Here is a 27667-nt window from a genome sequence, read left to right as displayed (position 1 = left end):
ATTCTCTACAACTTTTGTTTAAAACTTTTTCCGATTAAATGCCTAGATTCTAAGATAAAGCCATTTTTTACCAATTTTTATCCTTCTTTACCCTTTTTTTCAAAAACGGCACCTTCCACCTCAAAAAAATTAGCACCATTCGATTCAGCGTCTATTTACCCTTATATCAAGCTTCCACCTTCTTTCCTGAAATCGCGGCAAACGGCCCTCGTTGACTGGACTAAAAAGTCCGTAAAAATTCTTCTGTTTCCTACATTATCAATAAACGCTTTGCATTGAGGACAATGCCAGGGTATTGCTAATATTTTGTCTGATTTTCCACTATTCCAGTAACATATACAATGTATATAGGTAGACACACGCCCATATATATTTTATATATAGTAAGACTAGCATACACAATTTCTCGGATCTCTCATCGAGTACTCTTTTTGCGTGCGAATGTAAATGTGTATACTGAAGTAATCATATACCCAGTAACCAATTTTAAAAAATTTAACATGAGAGAGAGATTGAAAAATACTAGAACTCGATCAAAAAGGTATACACACCTACTTTTATTTCAATCAATAACTAAAGACTACGACGAATCTTCAGAAATAACTTAACAAACATTAAAATCAAACAAACGAATAAAATAAATCATACGCAACCCACACACACACGCATAAAATAGTATACGTTATATAAAGTAGAAATTAGAAAATTAAATTGTAGTGTAAAGAGGTTTATTAGAATTTGGAGAATCGATTTTAAAATCGAAAGAAAGTCAAGAATTTTTTCCTTCAAACTGTTTCTAAACATATCATTTTTTTTTCATTCTTTTATTTGCATATTTGCGTTAACATGTAGCGTATTAATTCTTGTCAGATGCTTGTACGTTACGTCATTCATGGGATTGGCGAATCGTGACGTAATTTACCAACGTTACGAACGATCTACTACTAATCCAATCCATATACACATACATAGAAACAAAGCAGATATTTTTTGAATAGAAATTAATGGATTTTGTGTAGAACGTTAACCGCTAGATAAAATCGTTTTTTTAATTTGTTTTTTGGCTTTTTTTTAATTGTTTATTATCTAATCCTATGTGATTTATTATACTTTAATTATATACGATTATGTCGAGTTTTTGTGAATTAATGAGAAGTAATAAACTTTTGCTTTTTAGTAAGAACACGCATTCTTTTAACTGTCATGTACTTTTGGAATAATATGTAGAAACAAAATGACTAATGAAGATTTAGAAAATAAATAAGTAGAAATTAGGTAGATGTTTTAACATAAAAATATTCGTTTATTTTACTCGAATGTATTCTGAAAAATCTATGATAAAAATCGTGATAAAAATTCAATATAATTATTAATAACGATACATTACGATTAAAGTTTAATATCTAATCTGATTATTTGATGATTAGAATAGTTAATAGATGATATTAAGTTTCTTTTAATGATACAACATTTATTTAATTATTATTTATTTCCTAAATAAATTCAGACCAAAAAAGAACAAATAAAAATAAAAAATTATTGAATGCGTATGAAAATTACGAATAATAAAAAAAATAATAAACTATTCTTTGATGTTTGTATAAAACTTTAGTAACATTTCTATATAATATTTGATATCGATTAAACGATATTTCATTCAAATGAATATCAAAAGATCTACGATAAGAATTGTCAGAAGGTATTTGAGTAAATTCGCGATAAACTATAATAGGAGTAGGAAATCTAGTCTGATGGTATCATTCCTTACATTAAATCGCACGGTAACGCTATAAAAAAATCCTATCATCTATCTCGATGGATTATTACGTCAGTGCTTGAAATAGGAAAAGGGTCGTACACGGATTTACACGCAATATGTGTGTATGAATTCGTAATATTAGATATTAGTATAGATGTAAATGCATATATATCTGTCTGCTCCGTTTATATACATGTGTATGTGTATATTTATATTTTCTTCATGTCACGCTTCAATTAAGATAATTACAATCATAATCAACGGGCGCGCGCGTGTGCGTGTGTGTGCGTGTGTGTACGTGTGTAACATCTTTAAGTGTTCTTAACACACTGCCAAAAATATTTTTTTTAACAAGCTTACCTTCAATTGTATTAAAAATAGAAAAATTACACGACATTCTGACAATATAATAATAATAATAATAATGTTAACAGAAGTATATCGAAAGGATGGAAAAATGAATTCTAAAAATGTTTACAATAAAACATATGATAATAAATATTTATAAATGCAATATAGGTATAATTTGTATGTAAATGAAAAGAAAAAAAGAGGAAAAATTAAATAAAACTATGAATATTTATAATTTAAACGACAAAAAAATAATAGATATAAATGATTACAAATAAAGAATTGAAGAACATTGAGATCTATGAATAATTATTATGATTGTTAATAGAAAATGCCGAACACGAGTGCTACGTAAGTTTCGTTGTTGAAAAGAATACAAGTTATATATTTCCATAGAAGGAATAAATAGTAACGTTCTATCGTGAAAATGTCTCGTAAATACAAAAAATACGTGTTGTAAACGGTCAAACCTGAATAAGAAGAGACTTTGAAAGATTATCTCGAAATTCGAACATCGAGAAATCGTAGACAATAAATTTACTATACAAATACGTATCTTACTTATTTTACGATTTAGTAAAAGAAGAAACTAACACACCAGCAAAAAGATCTATTTTCATTCGCAATTTAAAGATCTCAAATTTAAACGTCTTTTGTTTAAGTTTTAAGTTTTTTTAAACTAATAATTTAAAAAAATTATAAACGAAGTTTTCACTTTATTTACAATAAAATCAAAACGCATTACGAACAAATAAAAGGTAAGAGAAAAAAAATTACAAAAATCTTTCCTTAATAAAGTAAAAAAAACGTATTGATTAAATGTACAAACTTTTTCCAGGTAAAAAATACAAAAAAATATTAATTCCATTTAATTGAGAACGTCGTATGATAATCAATTATAAATTCGCACAAGTCAAAATACACATACAAATTTGATCATTAGAACACAACATTTTTAATTAATTAAACAAATTCATAAAAAAAACAATGACACGTTTCTTTAAAAAGAAAAAATAATAAATTTTCTTATATTTGCAAAATTAAGAGGAGAAAAAAAATTATACCAAAAATGAATATTAAATATATTAGAAGTTATAATATTTTGAATGAATTACCATATACACATACAAACACGTACATACATGTAACGTATAACATAAGCTCTATCGTTGGTAGGATACGATCGACGTTTTGTTGAACACGCGCAACGTGGAAATGTCAAAGTCGTGGCTCGTAGTAACCGGCACACGTTTTAGTCGCGAACGCATCTCGTTGCTTTTTTGACAGACAAAACCTCCTTTCTCCTCCACCACTTCCTCCTCCTCCTCAACCACCCCCTGCCACTGCCAGTGCTTCTCTGTCTCTCTTCCTCTCTTTCTCTTTCTCACACTATTCTGGAATCGATTCAAGCGCGCCGATTCTGTTCCAGTGCGAAGAGAGACAGAAAAAGAGAGAGAGAAAAAGAGGGAGAGAGAGAAAAAGAGGGAGAGAGAGAGAAAAAGGGGAGAGAGAGAGAGAGATACTACTTACAAAAAGTACAAATGAGGCAGCAAATTGGGGAAGAAAACTGGAAAGGATCTTCTCAACATGACTGACAAACGTGACCCTGGGTAAGTAACATAAAATAAGGAAAATAAAAAATAGAAAGAAAGATAAGGGCAACGTGGGTATAAGGATGTTGATTTTGTTTAGATTCGTATTGATCGGTTAGAGGAGTCAAAGTCCGAGAGCTGTATGTGAAAAGGATACAAGAGAGAGAGAATAAAGCTATCCTCGGTTAGCTTAGAATATTTTCAAGTAGGAGAGAGTTAGAGAAAAAGAGAGAGAGAGAGAAAGAGGTAAAAAAGTTGAAGAGGGATTAAAGCGATCGATTATTTCGGATCACCACCCTCGAGGTGGACATATACATATGTATGTATATGGGTCAGAAATGTCATCGTTGCTTTTCATACCTTTGTTTGTGCTTACGAGTCTTTTAAACGAGTGAAGAAATAATATTTCCTAATTTGGATCGAACATTAAGATACAATACGATTGTATAAAACGTATCTACTATTTTATTACACGTTAGTTAGAATAAATAAATAAATAAATAAAAAGTGAGAGGGAGAATGCAATGTGGTATAATCACTCTACGCATGGATACGGTACACTTGCATACAAAAAGTATTGCATACTTATGAAGATAAAAATGATATTTTATTTTTATAATAAAAAAAAACTAAAAAATACATATATATAAATAATAAAAAGAGAAATAAAGTTTGATGGTAATTAGACGAAGGTAAGAAAAAATCGAAAGGGGTAAAAAAAGAAAGGAATTGATAAATAAACTCACCTCAAAGTCGCAATGGATAATCTCGGAATCGTCCAAAAGTCGAATAGTGGCGCGGTGCACCACGGTAACGTCGCTCTTGCTACCGAACTTCAACATTTCTGTCCTCAAGTCGGCACCCCTATTATCGTCCCCCGGCCGTCGTCATCCCTTACCCCACAGCACCACACACTGCCCCGTTTGATTAGGCACGTACCGCCTTAGCGGTTTTGGCGCAGACGGTGACGTTTACGGTCACCGGCGTGCTTGGCTTCTACTACTATACTACTCTTCTTATTCCGTGACCCTCGTTGAGAGCTGACACGGCGCACGACGGCAAACAACGACGACGACGACGCATCACCACCGTCTCGGCGAAACACACAAAGACTTCCCCGATTTCAGTTCTACTACCGTTCCTCCTTCTGTGCTTTAACTACTACCACCACACCACCACACCACTTTACACACTCTGGATTATATATTTCTCTCTCTCTCTCTCTCTCTCTCTGTCTCTCTCTCTCTCTCCGTCTCTCTCTCTCTCTCCGTCTCTCTCTCTCTCTTAGTTTTGCACTTCGTTCGAACAACCATACCAACGTTGCCACATTCGTAGTCTCGAGTGCTTACAACGTTGTCGTGTCTGTCCTGGAGCATGCGCTGCTGCAACTTCATTCGTTACTAACTTCTGATTACTTACAGCAGATAAATCCCGATTAATTTTTTTGTTAATAATCAACACTATTATTACACCAATTGATTACGTAAAATGAATACGCGCATTATTGTTTTATTAGATATAATAACAAGATTTTATTTATCGACTGAACGATTACTTTGTGAAACAGTACGGATTAATTGATTGTTCGTAAATTAATTTTCTACTTTACCGATATACGATATACGACTGTCGGTAAAATATTGATAAAATAACGGAAAATTTTAACTCATCGATCCGTCCGCGACGAGGTGTTGCGGTAAACTGCGGTGGCGTTAGCGTCGATCAAAGGGAAAGGCCACTGGGACGGGAATTGACTGGAAGTGGTGGGGGTAAAAAGTAAATCGCGGTGGTGGGGGAATTCAGCCCGGCGGACATTGAACAAAGGTTGGTCGTGTCGAGAAGCGCATTCACGACTCAAACATGGCAGCGGCTACCAGCGTTGTCGTCCTGGACAGGGGCAACAATACCACCTGCACGATCAATCTACACGGTGCGTTATTCGCGAGTACATACGTAAAAAGAGAAAGAGATAGAGAGAGAGAGAAAAATAAAGAAAGATATATATATATAACAAATAACCGGTGATAATAAAAAATAAGTCATTGAAACAAGAAGAAAACGATCGTAAAAGGACGATCATTTCAACGACTAACGTGCAAAACGATTCGGTGAATCGGAACGAGAGGAGATTTTTCTCTCTCCTTCTCGTGAAATAAACGAATATTACGAGCATAGTGCGATAAATACGGAAAATAAATTGCTAATTATTTCTCTTCGATAAAACTCGTACGTAATAAATATTATATGTAAAATGTGAGTACGCGATTACGTGACGTGAAAGATTATCATTTTTTTTTAGTTTAAAATGATTGCACATTAACGTATATTTATTTTCTTCGTTTTTTTATATCCTCGTGTAACTAACGACATGAAGTTTGAAACGCTAATACCTATATATTACATATTGACGATTATGTGACCGTATAATCGATAAAAATCTATAGATTCACTGTAATATTCATTAACTTTGACTAGCACAAAAAGTAAGATTTTACCTTATTCTTTTTTTAATAGATACAACAATTAAGATATTGATATGATTTTAATTCGAGAAGAATAAAAAAATTGAACCGAGTGTTTTTCGTGCTTTCAAAAAGTGGCGCGCCTAAGTTAACGTCGAATTTGAAAATGGCGGGTACGCGTTCGCGCGGATTTCAAATTAAACGATTAAATATGAAGATTATTACTTATTGTATTTGCTTCTATTTTTCATAGGTGCGACCGTAGTTTCTTGGCGAGTTAACAATCAGGAGCAACTCTTCGTAAGGTGAGTTATAAAAAAGTTTGTCAATAGATTTATACCATTTATAAAGAGTCTCGTGATAATAATTTAAAATTAAACATTAAATTCTCTATGTTCGTATTAACAAAATCATTCATCGACACCTTCTCGATTTGTTTCTTCGCTTAAATATTTTAATAGATATTTTAACAATTGATCGTTCATAATTGTTTATAAATTAGAAACGAATATTATAAACATGATTCGATTTTATAACTGATATTATAATGCTTTGAAATTATCCTTAATCTATCCGAGTTATAAATCATTTCAAATAAATAATATAATATTTTATACAAATTTATGTGTGTATATATAAGATATATATGTATATATCTATATACATATAAATATACTATAATTAAAATATTATATAGTACCCCTGTAATTAAATATTATATATTCAATACATATATATATATATATATATCTACACGGGTATACATACACATAATATGAGTTAACGAAAAAAAAATGAAAAATCGCCGAAGATAAATAATTCTAAAGCTAAGAAATTTGCTGGTCAATGGAATAGGAAAATAGGTTTTTGACGAATGGTCGGTCCACGTAGAAGGACACACATAATCTCGCACCTTTTTATCCCCTGCCTCGGATATTACGCGAGATTCTCCATAACAATAATATCACGGTCGAGAAGACGCGGACACTCGCTGAGGGGAAAAGAACAGGCGTATGAGCGTGATATCCGTGACGGCCGTTTTGTAGACGGCAGACGTTGAAAAAACGGCGAATAAATTGGCGAGGGCAATGATACTCCCTTCTCTCTCTTTTCCTCTCTTTCTCACATATATATATATGAGTGTACATACATACATACATACATATGCACGTGTGACATCAGCCATCGTGAAAGTAACGATCCTTAAAAAAGAAAAAGAAAATGACAAAAAGTATGAAAAAATCTTTACGTTCGAGGACATTCATCAAAAGAAACGAAAAAAAACCAAAATCCTTACATATCTTCTTTTCCGATTCTTTTGGTCTTTATTTTTTATTTTTTTTTTCTTTGCTCGTTTTTGTTGTTGTAATTAACCCTTTTGTAATGTAGACCATTTAAGTTTATAGGTACTTACCTCTGGGTAGGTAGTTGAATTTTGTAACTTTGATTTTATTTTAAAAAGTGATAACATTTTTTTTATATAATATAATTAGGAAAATATTATAAGTATATTATATGTTATATAATATTATAAGTATTATATATCTAATATTATATATTACACTAATATAATATCTATATATATAGCATAATAGAATATACTATTAATATAATATAGCATAATAGAATATACTATTAATATAATATAGCATTAATATTATAATATAAAAATATTACTATATATCATAACGAGCTCCCATATACACATGTCTATACAAAAATTAATTTGGATTCCTACAAGGAGTTAACATAACACAATAAAAACGCGATATGAATATTTCATTATTTCAAGTTAATGTAAAAAGTAAAAGAATGATAAAGATAGAGTTTCTCTCTCTCTTTCTCTCTTGAAGAAATAAACGATCAACTTGCAATTAGGAAAACGTACGCGTTCGTTAAAGGAGATCGAAATCATTTGCAGAAAGAAAATAGGGAATGCGAACTACTCGCTGAGAAGAAATATATATCCTCAGTTTCTTATCGAATGGAATGCACGATATTATTCTCTTGATTTGCATCGATATAATCGAAGCCGATATAAAACGATCTTATTGCCATTCTATCTCACAATCGGGGAAAAAAGAGGAGGTAAAAGATCAAGTTAGAGATAAGAATTGATAATGACTAGCAATAACGTGTAACTAGCGCTAGTTTTAGTTATTATAAACATATTAGATTTGATATTTGACCCGTTTTAATATATTTTTAAACACACGTACGATTTAAAATAATACGCGTTAATTATCATCACATTTTCTAATCATTTTAAAGATTTTCGCTTATCGTTGGGTGAAAATTTTTATTTTCACCTAATTATTTTCTTTTTTTATTTTGTTTTAATTTTTTTTATTCATTTCGAATTAAAATAAATATAGTTATCTAATTAAAATTTCTTTAATATATTATATTTTGGATTGACGTAACACGGTGTTTCAAATGTTTTTAAATATTTTAACTTTTCTTTTTCTTTTTAAATAATAATTTAATTCAATTCATGAATTATTTGAAAATCAAATGAAAAATACGTTATGTTTGTTAACGTAACATTGTCATAGTAAAATAAAGAAAGGAGGAGGTAAGGGGAATGGATGATGAAGTCACGCATATTCATCGTAAGACAAGAAGTTTATTAATAAACAACTAATAAACAAACGGACTTGTGAATTATTGAGAAAAAAAAGTAATATCATTTTAAGAACATGATCTTTTCTTATTACTTATTCATATGACAAATTATTGGTAATTAATCGAGTTGTTTGATGTGATATTATAGAAGAGAATAATTAAAAAGGGAAAAAAAAACAAAAACTTACTTTCGTTTCTATGTAAAACGATAATAACGAATAATGAATTGAAGGTATGCAGGCACACCTGCAAAGATTAAAGAGAGAGAGAGAGAGAGAAAAAATCTTATAAAGAGACCACGTTTGTGTTATTAAGTTTGAATTTTCTAATATTTATTTCGTGTAATTAATTTATCTAAAATTTTTTTAAATATACTTTTGATTTTCTTCTTTAGAAATATCTATCTAATATCTATCCAATAAATAAATATTAATAATATCTTAATTATAGATATTTAAATATCTAAATAAATTAAAAATAATTATATTGATATATAAGACGCTTTACTATTATAAAATAGACATTTGGTGTCTTTTTCTTTATATATCTAATATATAAAAAAAATGAATGTGTCTATATACTTAAATTACAAATTAACAATAATTACATTAATATAGGACTTTTATATATAACATATATATATAATTGATATTTAAAGAAATACGTATAATGTCGAATAAAATCTCCAATATTCGTTGAATAAAAAAAAAGAATAATAAAATTTATAGATTAAAAGATAAGATAGGGTCTCTACTGTATAAATTTGTAATACAAATTTCTATATCTGTTATAAATTTATATAAAACTAAATAATAAAATATATATAGGGAGAGAAAGAAAGAGAAGCGCGTAAAAGCGCCGGTACCCGTGACGATCGCTTTAAAGCGGCAACCCAGGAGCAGACGATGAAAAAACTGACGGACCAGAGGCAAGGGCGCTCTCTGGACCAGTACATACCTTATACACCAAGGTTCAGGGCCCCTTGCCGCTTGCCAGTCATCGGTCTTTCCTTCCTCTCTCTCTCTCTTCCTCTCTCTCTCTCTCTCTTCCTCTCTCTCTCTCTCTTTCTCTTTCTTTTTTTTCTTTCTTTTGCTCTTATTTTCTTTCTCTCTCTCTCTTTCTCTCACACATTAAAGGCATTCTCAGGACCATCTTTCCTTCCTCTCTCTTGTCCCTTCATAACCCTCTACCCATCCTTGTCTTCTTCATCCTCTCCTTCTCCTCTTCTTCTCCCCTTTTCTTCTTCTTCTTCTTCTTCTTCTTCTTCTTCTACTTCTACTTCTTCATTTCAGAGAAAAAGTTAGCCAGTATCTGTGTGTGTATGTGTGTATGTATGACTTAGTAAGGGCATGCAGAATCGACCAATTTTTCTTTACTCTCTGCCATTTCCTTTCTCCCCCTCTTAATCTTTTTTTTCTTTCTTTTTTGTATTTTCCAAAAGTGTCACGTATTAGTTGAGTAATAATATTTTGTTTTTTTTTTTCTTTTTTTTAAAGGTTCTTTAACTTAATTTGAAATTTATTTTTTATTTTTTTTTATTTTCGTGTCAAAGAGTAAAGAACGACATGCAATCTCGTAGCTTCGTTGTCACTATTAATTACCTAATTAATTGGAAAATTATATCATCTTGAGATGTATAAAGAATACAATAAAAATAAAAAGTAAGAAAGCTAGAGAGAAAGAAGAAAGGAAAAGAAAATATGGCAAATAGCTTAGCAAAGGAGAGTGAAAATGAGAATAAGTAAAGTAAGTTTAGCAATTTACTTCAATTCATCTTGAAACGACTGTAAAATTTCTCTCTTGACATTTCTCTCTGAGCTCTACACTGATAAAGATCTTGATGTGAGTTACTTGAAGTAAATCGTCGAAGCGTTTTCTGCATATCGTCAATTTTCGTCGTCGTTTACTCGACGACGAGATCAACGCGTTATGTGTAATCATACTAGATTGCAAAAGAGAGATTTACTTTGTTGAATGAGCTATGATTAGATGTACTTTATTAATTCTTATTATTATATATCTTCATACAATTATCTTTATATATTTTATACAGTCAATAGTATATTTTCAATTATTAAATAGTTTTTTTAAAATAAACTTTTGTAGAATATATATTTAGGTTTTTTTGTTGATCATGGAAAATTTACATTATATTTTTGAAACTTTCGATATATATAATATTTTATTTTATTTTATATGAATTATTTTACGACGAATATATCTTGTTAAATTTATAATCTTATAATATTATGTCTCTCTAGGTCATTTTTTTTTAAATTAATGCAATTTATTAAAGTAACGTACTCTGATTTACATTTGAGTTTTATTTTTTTTTGTTAAACATTTTCCAAAAATTTTACTCCCATAAAATTTATGTTTTTTTTTCCTATAATATTACGATATTATATACATATTGCAGATTTTATATATAATATTTTCTATATAATATTATAGAAATGTAATAATATTTCAAAATATTTATATGACATACGTGATAACGGATTAAATCTAAACTTGGAAAAAAGCAATTTTACGATTTATTTTTTTTTATTTTTATCTTTATTACATTCCTTTTCTACGGATTCAAGTGACATTTCAACGAAAACCTTTTGGCACATACATAGCTCCGTATTTTCAAAGAGATCACGGACCTATTTTTTTTTTTATTAAATTTATTTTCTATCTATAAAAAATGAATAAATCATAAATTATTTATATAAAAAAATGCAATATCTCATTATAAATAATATATACGAGCGAGAATATAGAAAATATATAAAAAAGAAAAAGAAATAGATTATCATCGAAATTTAATCAAATTTTGAATAAAAACTGTGATATATTTTTTTTTAACTCCATCACCACCTCCCCCCTTTTTTTTACCGTAGATCTTTTAAATTATATACTTAATGATGTACCCGCTCGTTAAAGTACTTGAACGAGTATGCTTATCCTCTTCTCATAATTCCATTCCAAGAAGTACCACCATTCCATGAGTATACATCTACAAACACGAAGCCAGCAGATGTCCCGTAACTCCTTCAGGTTTCGTTAGCAAAGCATCATCGTCATATGTGTATGCTTATGGTCTTCGTTTCGTCGACCGAACATCTGCGTACGGTTCGTAGTCGTCGAAAAGCGGAAGCCGCAAAACCTGAGAATGATTTTTCTTCGACCCTAAACACACGATACCTTCACCACCCTCCCCAGACCCTCGTCTCTTTTGAAAATTTTTCTAAACGTTCCAACATCTCGAATTTTTCCTAATATTTTTCATATTTCAAAAGTATCATTTTGTTTAAATGTATCTACCTATTTGACATTTAATCGTTCTTATAAACTCATTAATCTTTAATATTCATAATTTTCTAAAACGTATGATTCAATTAATATGAATTTATTATATACATTAATTTGTAGTTTTTCTTTTCCTGTTTTTATTACAAGAATTTATTTTAATAGTAACAATTATTTCTAATACTCTTTCTACGATTGTATTAAAAAATACTTATTTATTTATAAATATAGTTATATACGGGATTATCAAATAATTAACCTTTTTTTTTTTAAATATGATATATATTATTAAAATATGATTCAACGAAATTTGATTTTATTTTTATTTCTATTGAATGTATTCGCCAACTTTCTCTTTGTCATTTTTCTTCTCTATTCATACGTCTTTCGTAAAAATAATTTAAAGAACAAAGATATATCCATATAGTATTTCCATTTCTTTCTTTCTCTCTTTTTCCCATACTTTTAGAAATACTCCATCTATTAACTTACTCTGCGATTTCTATTAAACTTTTATTTTCTTTAAAACTTTTGCAAAAATTCTATTCCAAAATAAATTTCATTTGATTACAATAATATACCAATACGAAGTCATAAAAAGATGCTCTTTAAAAACGGTCCCACTAACAAATTCTATATTTCTTCTTTATTTTTCTTTTCTCATTTTATTCTTCCATTTTTCATCCTATTTTCTAATTTTTCTAGTTTGATTTTTTTGTTATACACATCCCGTTACTTTCTCCTCGATAAAACCTCAATATTTCTATGGAAAGAAAGTCACGCAAGCGAAACGAAGAAGTATCGAAAAATAAGAAAAAGAGTAATAGTGGTAGTAGTAATATTAGTATATTAGTATTAGTAGTAGTAGGAAAAAGGGGATCTTTAATTCGAAGTCGAGATAAAATTTCATGGTCGAATCTTGCTGGCAGCCATTAACGACGCCTTTCCCTCCTTTTCGTTAAGCTTAGATATTACACATGTGTATCCTATGAATGTTCACACTCTTCTATTTCCCTAAAGTATCTTTATGTATGTATAAATGTGTGTGTGTATAATATAGATCCTACCCATATATACGAACGTTTCACACTTTTCTATTTCCCCTAAATATCTATTCGTGTACGTGTAAGATATTTGTACGTATGTTAATAATGTGTACTCGATAAGTATGTTTGTATGCGTGCATGAATCGTTTCTTAGGCGTGGCAAGGATAGACGAAAGGGATCTTTAATCATCGTCCCCCTCCTCCTACCCCCTTTTGACGAGATGAATCGTACGATTGTACGGTTCTGGCAACCCCTTTCGTTCTTTTCTTCCTGTTTCTTCTTCTTCTCTTCTTCTTCTTCTTTTCTCCCTGTCTTCCTTCCTCCCTTCCACCATCCCCTCTTGCTCATGTTCCTACTCCCAATTTATCTCCCTTCCCCCTTTATCATTTTCTCGTCCTCCCTTTAACAGAAGAATGTACTGTTAGGTCACCCTACTGTCTTTTGATTTCAACTGAAAAGGGTTAACTATGTATTGCTCGTTGATTCGTTGTTGGTAATATTTTCAACGATGACGTTTGTGTTTTCTTGGCCCTAAAAAGGGACAAAACTTTATCTTACGTTGTTTCGATTATTTTATAAAATTATTGGTTTAAGATTTTGAATTATTAAATTGATGCGTATGAAATGTCGGATTTTTCAGTGAATGTATAAAACTATATATCTTTTTTCAAACCTGTTTATTTAATCAAAATAAAATTTTCCAACGAAATTTTAATGCATAGATGCTAGTCTAAGGAGATCTTACGGTTGTGTACCAACGGATTTTTACAAGCTTTGGTATATCAGTATTACACCTTTAAGGTATACTCGCGGTGAAATATTTTCGTTCACTGGCCAGCCAATTTTGAAAAAAAAGCTTTTAAAATATGCCTTTTTTGTACGGAGTGCTTATATTCTTATAAATTCAACTATATGGTAAATGGCACAATAGCGTAGATAGTAGCGTTCTCGCCGATGTATTAGATTGCGCCAATTGTATTTAGATTGCGCCAATTGTATTTAGATTGCGCCAATTTTTAATCATTAGAATTTTCAAGAACATAAGTACATATATAAACAAAAACAAATTTTGAAAGCTTTCTTCTCAAAATTGGCTGGCCAGTAAACGAAAATATTTTACTAGGAGTAAACTACTGATATACTAAAGCTCGTAAAAATCCGTTGTTACACAACCGTAAGGTCTCCTTGTTAAAGAAATTCTGATCATTAGAATTAATAAACTCTGATATGGAATTTTTCAGACTGTCTTCATTTTCATACTGTTTAGTCCGTAAAAACTGTTTTAAATGTTCAAAAAAATGTAAATCGGTTGACAAAAAATCCCGTGAATAAGCTGGATGCTGCAAAATTTTATATTTTAATTCATTTGTAAAAATCGTATTAGTAATGATGAGCATACGTTCAACCGATCTAGCTTATTTGGCTCGGTTAGTTCGTGCAGTACCTATTTATCCATGTTTTTCACCTTGTCAATTTCAGTAAAATGTCGCAATATTGTTGTATGATCAACTTTCATTCTGGTAGCAAGTTCCCTTGTAGATTCCACCAATGCTTTCAGAGCATCATTTTTCACAGACGCTTTGGGTCTTCCACGTGGTTCATTTTGTAGGGAAAATTCACCAGACTGAAATTTTTCAAACCAACACTACCCTTCTCGATCGTTAACAGTATTCTCCCTAAATTCCTGGTTTATATTGCGTGCATCTTTTGCACCATTATTACCAAGTTTATACTCATATAAAAAAATTACACGAATATCGGTTGAATTCATATCTTTACAAAATTTAAAAAAAATAACAAAATCGAACACTTTTAAGAAAATCTTTTATGTTGAAATGTGACTCTGGCAATGGACAGTACGACTATAAATGAAGTTATGCCAAAAACAAAAGAATAACTAAAACAAGGAGACAAACGTTCACATGTAAAGAAAATCCGATATTTCATATGCACCAACCTAAGGATTGATGGGATAGAATTTTAAACAATAAATGAGAAAGCAATACACTTTATATATGCAGAAACACACACATACATGCATACATCTAATCCATTTAAATTGTTGAACTCTATGGACAGTTATAAATTTTCATGGTCGAATCTTGTTGGCAGCCATTAACGACGATAAACTTTTCATTTTTTTAAGGTAACGTTTAAATATCTTGTGTATTGTATTATTTTTTTTCGATAAAAATGCATAAAATTTTTATTTAATTATCTCACTATATTTTCTGACTTAACTCTCTACCTAGAAATATTATGAAGAAAAAAAAATTTTTCAATGTATGATATAATAATACCGAAATAGAAGAAAACTTCGAAAAAGATTCGTAACTAAATCGAATATAAATATTTTTATAAATTATGTCGAAAATGAGTAGAAACTTTAAAAAGATAACTCTAAAGAGAAATTTCATAATATATCCGTGCTTCTGTGTGTGTGTGTATGCGTGTGTGTGTCGATATGTGTAATTCATGTGTCCACTAATGTAGTCGGATAAAGATTTAATTATATTAATTATCCTTCGTGTTATTTTATTTAGACAGAAACATTCGCGTCTCACTTTCCTTCTTTTTCTTTAATTAACAAAGATGTTATTTTGATGGAAATATCGTCAGAAAAAAATTTTACAATAAAATTAACAAGAAAACGGAGAGAAAATTTGTAAAAACAAAAATAATTCTAATAAGAGAATTTCCATTTGTAATATTTCTTATAATCGTTTTCGCGTCTGTCATATATGATTAAAAAAAAATAATAAAAATTTCATTTCGAAGGAAGCCCGCATTGTCATGAATAAAATTTTTATTTTAATATTATATTATTAATATTAAAAAAAATATTATATATAATATTATATTATTAATATATATAAATAATAATAATATAATTTAATATATAAATCTATATTATATATATAACAACTAAATCATAAAATAAATGGCGTTTCCATATTAGAAACACAGTCCGCATTATTATAATTACCGACTTATGATAACACATATATTATTGTATATGTGGAAGAGTAGTATAAAGATGGATGAACGAACAATTTCGCCTAAAAGATTTGGCTAATATGTTGGAAAAAATAACAATACATGTATGTTAACCATATGAGCGAGGTCGTTGAACAAGGATAAAAATATGTATAAGAGAACAGTGAGTGCGAGAAGGATGCATGCAAACGAACCGTAAGAGAAGAAGATGATAGAGATGGAGTACCAAGCAACGTTAATGACGCCGCAGCTTTATACTTTTTCTATCCTTTTTTTCTTTTTTTTTTTTTTCTTTTTTCTTTTCTTTTTCTTTTTTTCGAGACGCTTCTCTCATGGATGAATTTGTACAACGCCAACGCGAAAAGATATTTTCTTTTTATCATCAAGATAGTCATTACACACAATGGCTTATTAATTTAACTAGACGCCATATTAATTTTCATTCAAATGCATTCATTATTTTTTTGGGGGTGTTCTATTCAAACAATATAAAATGATTTATTAAATATTTCTAAAAAAAACATTGGTTTTTCAAATATTCTTAGAAAATTATTTCATTAAAAATATTTATGATTTAAATAAATCAATTTAATATTTCAATTTATAGAAAGAAAAATTATTATTAGTAAATATTTTAATATTTACATTATTGAGTCATATAATACAACAAGCTATTTCATAAGATTTATTTTTTTAAATTGATAACATCTCTAACGTCATATGTGGAAGTAAAAAACGTATGGGATAATGTAAAAACATTATGACAGTGATCGATCTATCAATTTATCCAAAATTGGATCAACGTGTTAACTTCTTGCGTATATGAATCACGGTTCTGATTTAATAACTGCGAAAATTCTTTATCAATCATTTACTATACAATATATCGTCTATATTATATTCGTTATATGTTACTTTTTTAAATTCAATATTTTTCGAAAAATATTGATAATACTTATAGAAACAATACGCATATAACAAATTAAATTAAATTACCACTCGAATATTAATCGAACAATATTGTCTTCTTCCAAATGTTTCTTAATTTTCACACGTAATATTGATAATACTTATTAAAAAAATCTAATCATAGATTAAAAATAAATATTTCTTATAATTCTTTTTTTTTTCATAATAATTACATTTAAAATATTTAATTATTTATAACAATAAATAAATAAAATCGATAAATAATAATTATTAATATATAAAATATATGTATTGTTTGAGAATATTATTGGAAGATCTTTCGAACAAATCAAAGATGTAATTTTCCTTTTTAATCTCATCTCAGAGAAAGAGAGAGAGAGAAAGTTCAGTGTGAAAAATGAGAATCTTAATTCGAGGGACGAATTTGTCTTGGAAAGCATCAGGCGAATCCGTCGACCGTTAATCATAGTAACGTCGGCATAGAGGATGAAACGAACGAACAAGGAGGCTCACCTCTCACCCTTCCTCGAGAATTTCTCAACGGAAATGCATCGTTATCCGGCTAATGTTGCACCTCCAAACGATGCTTTTTATTACCCCAAGATAAGCTTCTCTAACACGCACAAACAAAACTTGACTGAACTCTAACGTATTTAAATCTTTTTCTTTTTATTTTTATTATGAACGAATAAGTACAAATTTCCAAACTAAAAACAAAAAATAATTAAAATTGTAATAACGATAGTAGATTTTTCGCTTTGTTGATCATTTTGACGTAATTACGATTTGTCAATTAACGATAATATTTTGTAATATTTTTTTTGTTGATTGAATAATTTTTGATAAAGATAAGCTGACGTAATGATGGGATAAATGTCATTTAAAATGACACGGATAGTTCGTCATTGATTAAATATATTCATTTTATTATTGAAAATTTCTTATACAATACAAATGAAAATAATTTATGATAAACATTTTGAGACTATTTATTAAATTATTCATTAAGTTAGTGATTTTTATAATTAACTTTTATCTATTTATGGTCATTTAATACGTCATTAAAAACAAATTGCAATAACTTTTGCACTAACCTAACATAACCTTATATTATCGAATATAAAATAAAATGAACTGGTTAAAGTAAAAATATGAAGAAAAATAATGAAAAAAAGAAATAAAGAGTTTAGTATTTCTTGGTCCTCGTTTGAGATCACAGAAACATGGTAGAAGATTAAGTGGCCGATTGGACACTCGGAGCGTCCAGAATCATTTTAGGTTGCCACCGAGCCCCGCCGCCATTGGCCTCATCTCGAATTAAAGAAAAAGAACTAACATAAGACGCGAAAACATTCCGATTCGTGAGGTAGTTCGGGACGAACAGAATTAAGAAACGAATTGAAACTGTGGTTCCTCTAGATCTCTCTCTTTCTTTTTCACATATACACACACACTAACACACAAGTTCTTTCACATAACACATACATACATCAACACACACGTTATTTCACAGACGCGTGTGTGTGTGTGTATATATGTGTGTGTGACATTTACGAAACATGTCCAAGCAAAGCAAACGGATAATACGCGTTCCATGGTGCTCCATAGAGGAAAAATAATGCTGTCGAGGCTTCGAAGCAGAATCCAGTTGAATGGGAATGCTGTAGAATGTCGGCAAAAACCGCAGCCACTGGGATCATTAGTCTACGGCTCGAGCCTATAATCCATCGCTCTCTTATACCGGGTGGAGAGAAACTCGAGCAACTCACTGATGCTCTAAAAAAAAAAAGATGGGGAACACCTTATTCTTCTTACTAGACTTCTTTCATTTCCACCAGTTAACAAGAGTACATATACACTAATATCTACGTACACGGTATTTAGGTATACGCACATAACCTATAAGTATATGTGAACAACCAATGAGGATCAAAAAGTTATACCTATACTTCTTCAATCGTTTCAATATGACTTCTTTATTAGGATCAATATGATAAAATTATATTTTTTTGAATAACCTAAAGATTATTTAAAAATTATTTATTACAAAATTGTACATTTCTATCTTTTTTTGTACGTGAACATTTACCATATTTAAATTTGACATATTAATTTATTACGTATAAGTGATGATTACGTATAAATTAAAAAGTATATTAAATAGTCATATCAATTTTAAACGATGCGATATTATTTGAAGAAATAATATTTTTTGGATATTCGTTAATTCGTATTAAAGGTTTATGAATAGTATCGACCGTAAAATATAATAACTTTGCACTTACCCTAACCCTCTGTAAAGAAAACTCGATTCTAAGGTAATCCGAATACAGATGGCTCGATCCTATTAGAATTCGTTTTCTTTACTTTTCATATGTATATGCAAACGGGGAAAATGTTTCAATTTAACCGAACATCTTCGATTTTGATGTATACTTTTCGTTTGATAATAAAAACGATCGTATGCATAAATATTTTTATTCGTTTGTTCGTATAGGTTTACTTTTCTTATATGATATTTATACGATTCTAATTCGAATAATATTTATTAAATAACAAATACATTATCCTAAGTAAAACGATTATTACTAACAATGATTGAACATTCATTTTTATAAGATAATAAAATAAAAATTAAAATAAAGAAAATCAATATCGATCGGTAATCATAAATACGCGCGTATACAAATTTTGATTGGAAATAAAATGAATTGTTACTTTAATTAAGACAAAAATTATTTCTATAATAAAATTGCAAAAAAGAAAGAAAAAAACCTTTTCAGAAAAATTCATTAATACTATAAACTTGTATAATAAGTAACGAGAAAGAAATTGATGCTTGCTTGATCAATCTATTTATCGAAAAATCTAAAAAAAAATAAACGATTAAAGCTTATGGTTTTATAAATGTAATTAATGCAAACAATGACGGATATTCGAAATTCTCGCTTACTTGTAATGACGATTAAGACGACATCACTATGAAAGAATTTACTCAGATCAGACGAACAACCTACTCGTTTCTACTTATATCACTCTACTTATATACCACCACCACCACCACCACCACCACCACTATACTTACTTGTCGTTTTCTTTCTTCGCGTTGCACCGGCAAAGAACCCTGCCAAATCAGCTCATTATCGCAGAACTCGACGATAAATGCGTTCAAAGTAGCTTGTTAAAACGTCACGGGTAAATTTGAGCATCCTGATCAAACGATTTTACATCGACTTAAGTAAAACGATAGTCGATTATCGATATGTATATAATGAGTATCCAAATTTCCTTTGGATAAATAATTTCATTATTTCAATTTCAAATAATAGATATGTATATTACTTTAAATAGAAATTTTGTTGTTCTTTTTATTCATCGATCGGTTAATGATATCCTTTAATGATATCCCTTTTTTTTTTTAACAAAATACGATGTTATAGCGGTTGTTTATTTTGTTGTATTTATTTTTAATATATTTTATTGTATATTACGTTATTTTCTAATTGTTTTCTATTTCCGTATAGAATAAATATTTTAAATAGATATTTTATTTTGCACCCCCCCTCTCTCCTATTTAATAATTGGAAACGAGTATATAATCAAAGAATCATGCAACACTTGTTTTCACAATTAAACAGTTTTTGTCTTTACAGTAAAGAAGTTTTTCTAAGATCGACATCAAGTATTATGAAATTATCTACAACTGCGCTATCATCTAACTACTAGGTTCTTTTAAATAAGAATATATAATTGCGTTTTAACTCTTAAGTGAAATATAATCAATAATAAAAAATAATCAATTATTAATATATAAAATATAATCAATAATCAATAATAAAATAATAAAGTATACTAACTAATACATTTGTGGACTTGCTTAAATATATCATTAAGCTAGACGATTCTCTTCATATTTTATCTGATCATCTTAAAATAGATATCGAATTATCTAGAATATCTTATTATCTAAAATGAAAAAGAAAATAAAAAATTGATCTCTCTCGTATCGTGGCACATATTTAAAATTATTTTCAAAGTAGATTAATCGATCAAGGAAACGTAGAAATAAACAAAATAAAAAAATAAATAAAATAATTAAATAACACCAATCGTGTTATCGAGATCAAGTTAAAGATTTCTAACTTTTTGCAAACAAACAATTAATTCGTATCTCGACACATTTAAAATCATCTAATTGCGAGACCTAATATCGAACTATTTAGTTAAAAAGATGGAAAATAAAATAAAAGAAAAACCCGACAAAAATACAAATTAAAAGTTAAATACTAAAGAAACATTTTTTTTAATTATCGCAATAATAAATAAATAAAAAAAAATAAAAAAAGAAGCTAAAACTAAAAACTAATCTCTCGTATCTCTAAACTGAATATAACACAAGAGGTACCATACGTACTCGAAGATGGGTCGTAATTTAAGATTCTTTTGTAATTCATGCTTTGGCGAAAGCATGTGAAAGGGTGGAATAACCAACGAGAATGGAAACACGATACAAACTCCGTCTCATTTTCCTTCTCTCCCTCTTTGTCTCTCTTTACCTAACCCATCCATCTATTTATCTCTATCTCTCTTACTTGCAAACGCGTCCGACCTAGTATAAATAGGTTTACTTCTTGCTGGCCTTAGTTAAACAAAGTTCCACGACGTTGGTGGGTTGGAAGGACGCAGAGTAGAAAAAGGAGGAGGAGGAGAGTTGCGGTAAGCATCGGATCTACTACATATACATCTATAGCACATACATACATACATACATATAACATGTATGTATGAGAGAGGGTTGTGAACCCCGTCCGCCATTACTGCCACGGCTGCTGCTACTGCTGCTGGTGCTGCTGCTGCTGCTACTGGTGATGGTGGTGGTAGAACCGGGGAAAACACAAAAACCGCTGGCTTCGGCGGAGCTTGAAGCAAGCACCTTCGACGTATACCGGGTGTCCCGTCTAACGATGCAAGAGCGAAGGGATATTCTCCCAGGGGAATTTAATGGCGTAATTTACGAGACTTTTGAGGAAGAGAGTAGTAGTAGCATGGTTGGAGAAGGGGTGAAATCAGGGGTATGAGGAAACCGTGAAGGGGGATGAGCAGTATGCCAGATGAGGTGGTTAACGGGGTAAGGGGTGTCCGGGTTAGGTGGTATGAGTGGAGGGGGGTGGAGGGGGCCAGAGTGATGCACCCAGAGAGAAAAAAAGAGGGAGAGAGAGTCCTTCTCCTACGTCTCTCTCTCCTCTCTTTCTGCTGAACTTCTTTTTCTTTGGAATGCATCTCTCTCTGCAATTCGCTCATGGTTCGCACAGCTTTTTCAACACTTTTATCCGTTTTACTCGTCGGTTACGTTGGAATCGAGTTTATTCTGTTTTCACGTTTTCACAGATAAAGTATAACGACGTTGAGTAAACTTTGAAACGTGGAGATGATTTATACAAAGTTGCTTTGAGATATATCTGATTCGATGTGAGTCCGTTTCTATTGGATGATCGTTTTATTTTTTTTATTTACATTGTCATTCGTTAATATTTGGCCAGTAAGTTTCATTACACTTATGAGCTAATGAGTAAAAGAATATACCCGAGAATACTAAATGTTGATTGATCTTGTTTATTTATTAATGATGACGAAAAATATAATTGGCATTAACTTTATGAGTGATCTAATATTTTCCTAATTTTTTTATATGACTTATTGTTAATCTATTTTTCAAATCTTTCGCGTATATACATATATATGGACATACACACATATATATACGAATATACTTGTATGAAAATGAAATTATTTAATTAATGAAATATCGCACTAAAGATTGCAATAATTTATTTTAAACTACCTAATTTACTTTAAACATTGCAACAATTTCAAATAATAATGATATATATTTATAAAAAACAGAAAATCTTTGTAGTTTGAAATAAATCATCCGATAATTCGAGATATTTGATCGAAAGTATACCTATATAAGATAACACTACTTTTCTTCGCGTTTCTTTAACTTTATGCAAATTGCATGGTTTCGAAGGCACGAGCAAATTGATTTGTTTGCCTGAGGATGAAAAAGAAAAAAAAAGAAGTTTGAGGTGCGTGAGGTTATATTTGAGCTCGAAAAGAGGCGGGAATTGTTGCACTTGCCGCATCGATCATCTTTGTGACTCGTCCGGAAAGAAGATAAACAGAACAAGAAAAACAAAAAGAAAAAGAAACAAAAAGAGAGAAAGAGAAAAAAAGAAAGAATTTCTTTCTAAAGATTAGCAAAGACTCGTTGGTCCAGATAACGGGAAGATAAACGTCTTCAGATTATATAGTCCACCATGCTAACTTTTCTTTTCTTACACTATAAAATTACTATGGGTTTTTTTTTTTTATTTATCCCTTACTAGGAAAACATTATTTAGTTCATAGTAAAAACAATAACAAAATTAGTTAGAAAGAGAAAAAGAGGTAAAATAGTTGAGTATCTTTTATCAATATTACAAAAGAAGAATATAGTCATACCTTTTACGTTACATGTTTGCGTTAAAAAAAAATAAAAAACAGGAGATATATAAAAAAGAAATCTAAAACAAAGAGAAAAAGAAAATGCTTCCTCTCGTTTGTCGATTTTGCTTCTCTTTGAAATTCTCATGCGTTTCTCCTCCTTTCTTTCTTTCTTTCTTTCTTTCTTTCTTTCTTTCTCTTTCACAGTGTTTCACCACTGACCGTTCTCCATTCGTGTAATTACGATGCTGTAATTACGTTCGCTTCGCAGGAAATCGATCCTTTGAACTCGAGATAAACTTTCGGAAGGAAGGCAGATTACTCCACCGACTGTGTAATAAAAATTTATACGGTATTTTTCTACCCCCTTCTTTTTTACTTATTTTATTGGCTTTTTCACTTTTTCGCTTTTTCGCTTTTTCTTTTCTCAACTTTTTTTTTTGATCTTTTCAACGTCTTCATAGATAAATTCGGATCGGGAGATTAAATAAATAATTTAAATGTAACCTATACGCATATATATACGTGTTTTCTAATAACACGAGTTTAATTAAAATTATTTACAACATTAGAATTTTCTAAAATATGAATAAACGAAATTTCAAATGTATTATCTAAGAATTGTTAAAGTACAAGAAAGTATGAAATAGTTTTGTATTTATCTTTGAATACAATACTGTTCTTTTCTATGACATACTTTTATTGAAACTTACTATTGTTCCAAAAATGTTTTCATAAATTAATTTATTCAAGATGAGTAATAATAATGTTATAAGGAAAGTGGGACCTGCAGGGATTTTGAGCTTTTCCTAGGCATTGCCCACAATGCAAGGCGTTTTTAGGCAACGTAGAAAACAGAAGAATTGTTGCGGACTAATCGGGCAACAGACACACAGACACAAACACAAACACAAATAAAAGCGAACATGGAGCGGGTTTTTGAGACTGTGCGTGCCGCTATAGTATGCGCTATACAATATACCTAATTCTGTTTTTACACGAACTTCTTTTACACGATTTTCATTTGACACGAATTAGGAAAAAAATTTAATTCTCTTTTTACACGACTTATTTTGATTTAACACGAATAACTCAATTTCTAAGGAGTAAATTTTGCTTTACTTTTGTTTTTATAACTTCGACATTGGAGACGAGGAATGAATTTTGCGTAAAAGTCAATAAATGGTAAGTTATAGTTTCAAAACCTTTGTCTTATTAACCCCTTAGTCACCTCAGAAATGTTGAAAGTCGACCGGGCCAAATGTAACCAAAATGTCTCAGAAACGTTTTACGGCTGATCGGGCTAAAAGCGATTTCCACGGAATCGATCAGTGAGGCACATCTCAGATTTTTTTTAAATTTTGCTAACTTGTAATAAAAAATGTAAAAATCTTTTTATGGGTAACTCATATTATCTTGCCCAATTTTTGTGTTCATGAATTATTGACATGTTTTTTTCCATTTCAAATGATAATTTACTTGTATGATACATGTGCAATCTTTATGAAATAAAATGTTTAAGATACTAACATGAAAAAAAAATTCATGGTTTATTGTATTATTTTTGCTAATTTCTTAGGACTGGAAGCAAATCTTTTATTTTTTCATAGATACAATATATTTTTTTACACGAATTTTTTTTACACGTATTCTTTGGGAACGTATCTATCGTGTAAACACAGAATTAGGTGTACTATGTTTTGTGTGTGTTGCCCGATAAGTCTGTTGTCAGGTAAGATAACAATTCTTCTGTTTCCTACATTGCCTAAAAACGCCGAGCATTGTGGGCAATGCCTAGGAAAAGCTCACAATCCCGGCAGGTCCCACTTTTCCTATAACAAGAATAAAATTGCAACATCTACTAGCCATAGAATAAATACAATAAAACTTATACCATACCTTTCGATAATTCAAACAAAAATCATTTACAATATCACAACTCAAATAATTAAAAATCTAAACGTTTAAAAACACTCATCGGAATATTTCAAAGTTTGTCTTGTCTTTTTTCCATTAAATAATGCATTTAACGAGTAAACGAAAAACCCGATGAAAAAAATCTTTCAAATGTATATTAACTTGGGATTACTTAAAAATAAAAAAAAATTAACGTAAGATAAACTAAATATTTCATTTATTTTTCTTCAAAACATTTATTTTGTATTTCTTCAAAACGAAAATGTACCGTAATTTTATTTGTTGATACTTACATATGTAACTTTACTAAAACACACGATAATACCAATAGAAATAGTGATAATAGTAGTAATAATATATAGTTATAAACTTAAGAACCACCATGAAAACAGAAATTGGAAAAAAATAAAAAAAGAAAGAGAATAAAATTTAAAACCACGAAGGGAAAGAAAGAAAAGGAAGGAGAGACATTTTTCTTTTAAATCGCATTACCTGTGATTCATCGCGAAAAGCGATTTACAAGGATTCCATACTGTGTTAGATAATTTATGAAAATAACGTAGGACAAAACACAGATAGATTCACCTATACTAACAAACCTTCTTTACTTACTTATTTACAATTAAATCAAACTTTAGAAATGCGTTTTTTAGTAAAAGATTGATCGTTTTTAATGACACTCAAGATCGAGTAGATAAAATGTAATATATATATATATATATATATATATTAATATACAATTACCATAATAGTTGCTATATTTTTATTGATACTAAATATCATTAATCATTATATTCGTTTTTGTCGTTTCTTTTCTATTTGTATTTTTATTTTTTTTTGTTTATCTTATAATTATCCAAAATCATTCATACATTTTTCCAATCCGTTGCAAATAAATTTTCATCTCGTGCTTCTTATTCTTTCTTATTCGAGATCATTAAAAGATAAACATAACTTTTATTATGAATAAATTCATTTTTAGATAAATTATAAAACCGTGTGTGTAACAAAACTCGCATAATGATCAATTTAAAGCTTGAAATTTCGATATAACTAAACTTAGAAAATATTTCATATTAATAAAAAAAAATTGATATGTTTAGATGGAAAGTTTGATGTCATTAATAATTAAATGTATCGTTAACGAGAACGAAAATATTTCAATTGCAAAAAGTATTGCGTATACGCAATGTTATAATTTTTTTAAATATATAAAATATTACATATATGTATATATGTATGCGTATATTTGTACAGATATTTTCTAACAATTAATAATATTTCTATATTCAGTTTCACCGTTGCGAATAAGACTTCGTTCGTAATCTCAATTATAATAACAATTTTAAACTATACCCCCCTTCCCCATTCGTTTATTCTTTCAATTAAAAATAAAAATTCAAATAAAAATTCTAAAATATTTTATAATTATAATAAATAATTCAACATTAATTTCAATAATATTCTAACTAACATGTATTATTACTTTATACAATAAACGTCACAAATAATACTCACATATACAAACACAAACACGAACACACACACACACGTATTTGTTTCGTGTACGTACGTTTATTAGGTAAAACCTTGAGATCATTGTACCGGGGGTATTCGTACGATCCAAACCACCAATGAGATAAAAGAGAAGGTAAAGATGATAAAAAGAGGAGAACAGAAGAAGGGGAGGAAGTGAGAGAGTATAAGAAAGAGAAAGAGAAATATATATAGTTTACTGAAGCCCAGTTTTTCTTGATAATTATCAGTCGAGACCGAAACGGTTCTCTCGTCAGAGTTTCACTGGACAATCGTAAATCGTAGATGTGGCAGATGGCCGATCTCGTTTTCTCTCTCTTTTTTTCTCTCTCTCTTTTACTTTTTTTCTATTTTCTCTCTCTCTCTCTCTCTCTCTCTCTCTCTCTCTCTGCTTTGTCGCTCTCGTTGTTGAGAATGGTGCTTGGCTACCAACGGTGCCGCGTTAATACACTTATAATGCGTGGCATCCGCTTCTTGCATTTTACTGCATACTTTCGGTCGGTACAACTCTCCTCTAACGATCTTTAAAAGAAAGAATCAGAAACAGAAAGGGAGAGAGAGAAGCCGCTGCAAGATCACAGGATCGATTCTATCGACAATTCTTATTTTTTTGTTCTGTTCATTTTTTTTGTTCAAATGAGAATAAACATCACCGATCATGTTTCGTT

General features: G+C 29.8%; 1 protein-coding gene and 1 long non-coding RNA gene across 2 annotated transcripts in view; one reads left to right on the top strand and one right to left on the bottom strand.

The window, feature by feature from the left end:
* Positions 1-5440, bottom strand: part of LOC122513623 — a 39326-nt gene extending 33886 nt beyond the window's left edge. Inside the window, exon 1 of the long non-coding RNA XR_006302806.1 lies at positions 4449-5440. This is a non-coding gene — a long non-coding RNA (uncharacterized LOC122513623). The remainder of the gene's footprint in view (positions 1-4448) is intronic.
* A 53-nt stretch (positions 5441-5493) lies between these two features.
* The window catches only part of LOC122513612 (putative glucose-6-phosphate 1-epimerase), a 39128-nt gene continuing 16954 nt past the window's right edge, over positions 5494-27667 (top strand). The window contains exons 1-2 of the mRNA XM_043630036.1: positions 5494-5632; positions 6418-6469. Of these exons, the coding sequence (XP_043485971.1) occupies positions 5563-5632; positions 6418-6469 (122 nt within the window). The 5' untranslated portion in view covers positions 5494-5562. The remainder of the gene's footprint in view (positions 5633-6417; positions 6470-27667) is intronic.

This window comes from Polistes fuscatus, unplaced genomic scaffold, assembly GCF_010416935.1.
Source record: "Polistes fuscatus isolate 324 unplaced genomic scaffold, CU_Pfus_HIC Scaffold1, whole genome shotgun sequence".
In the NCBI taxonomy this organism is placed as follows: Eukaryota; Metazoa; Arthropoda; class Insecta; order Hymenoptera; family Vespidae; genus Polistes; species Polistes fuscatus.
The sequence above is the reverse complement of the archived record's forward strand: the minus strand, read 5'-3'. Positions and strand labels throughout refer to the sequence as shown.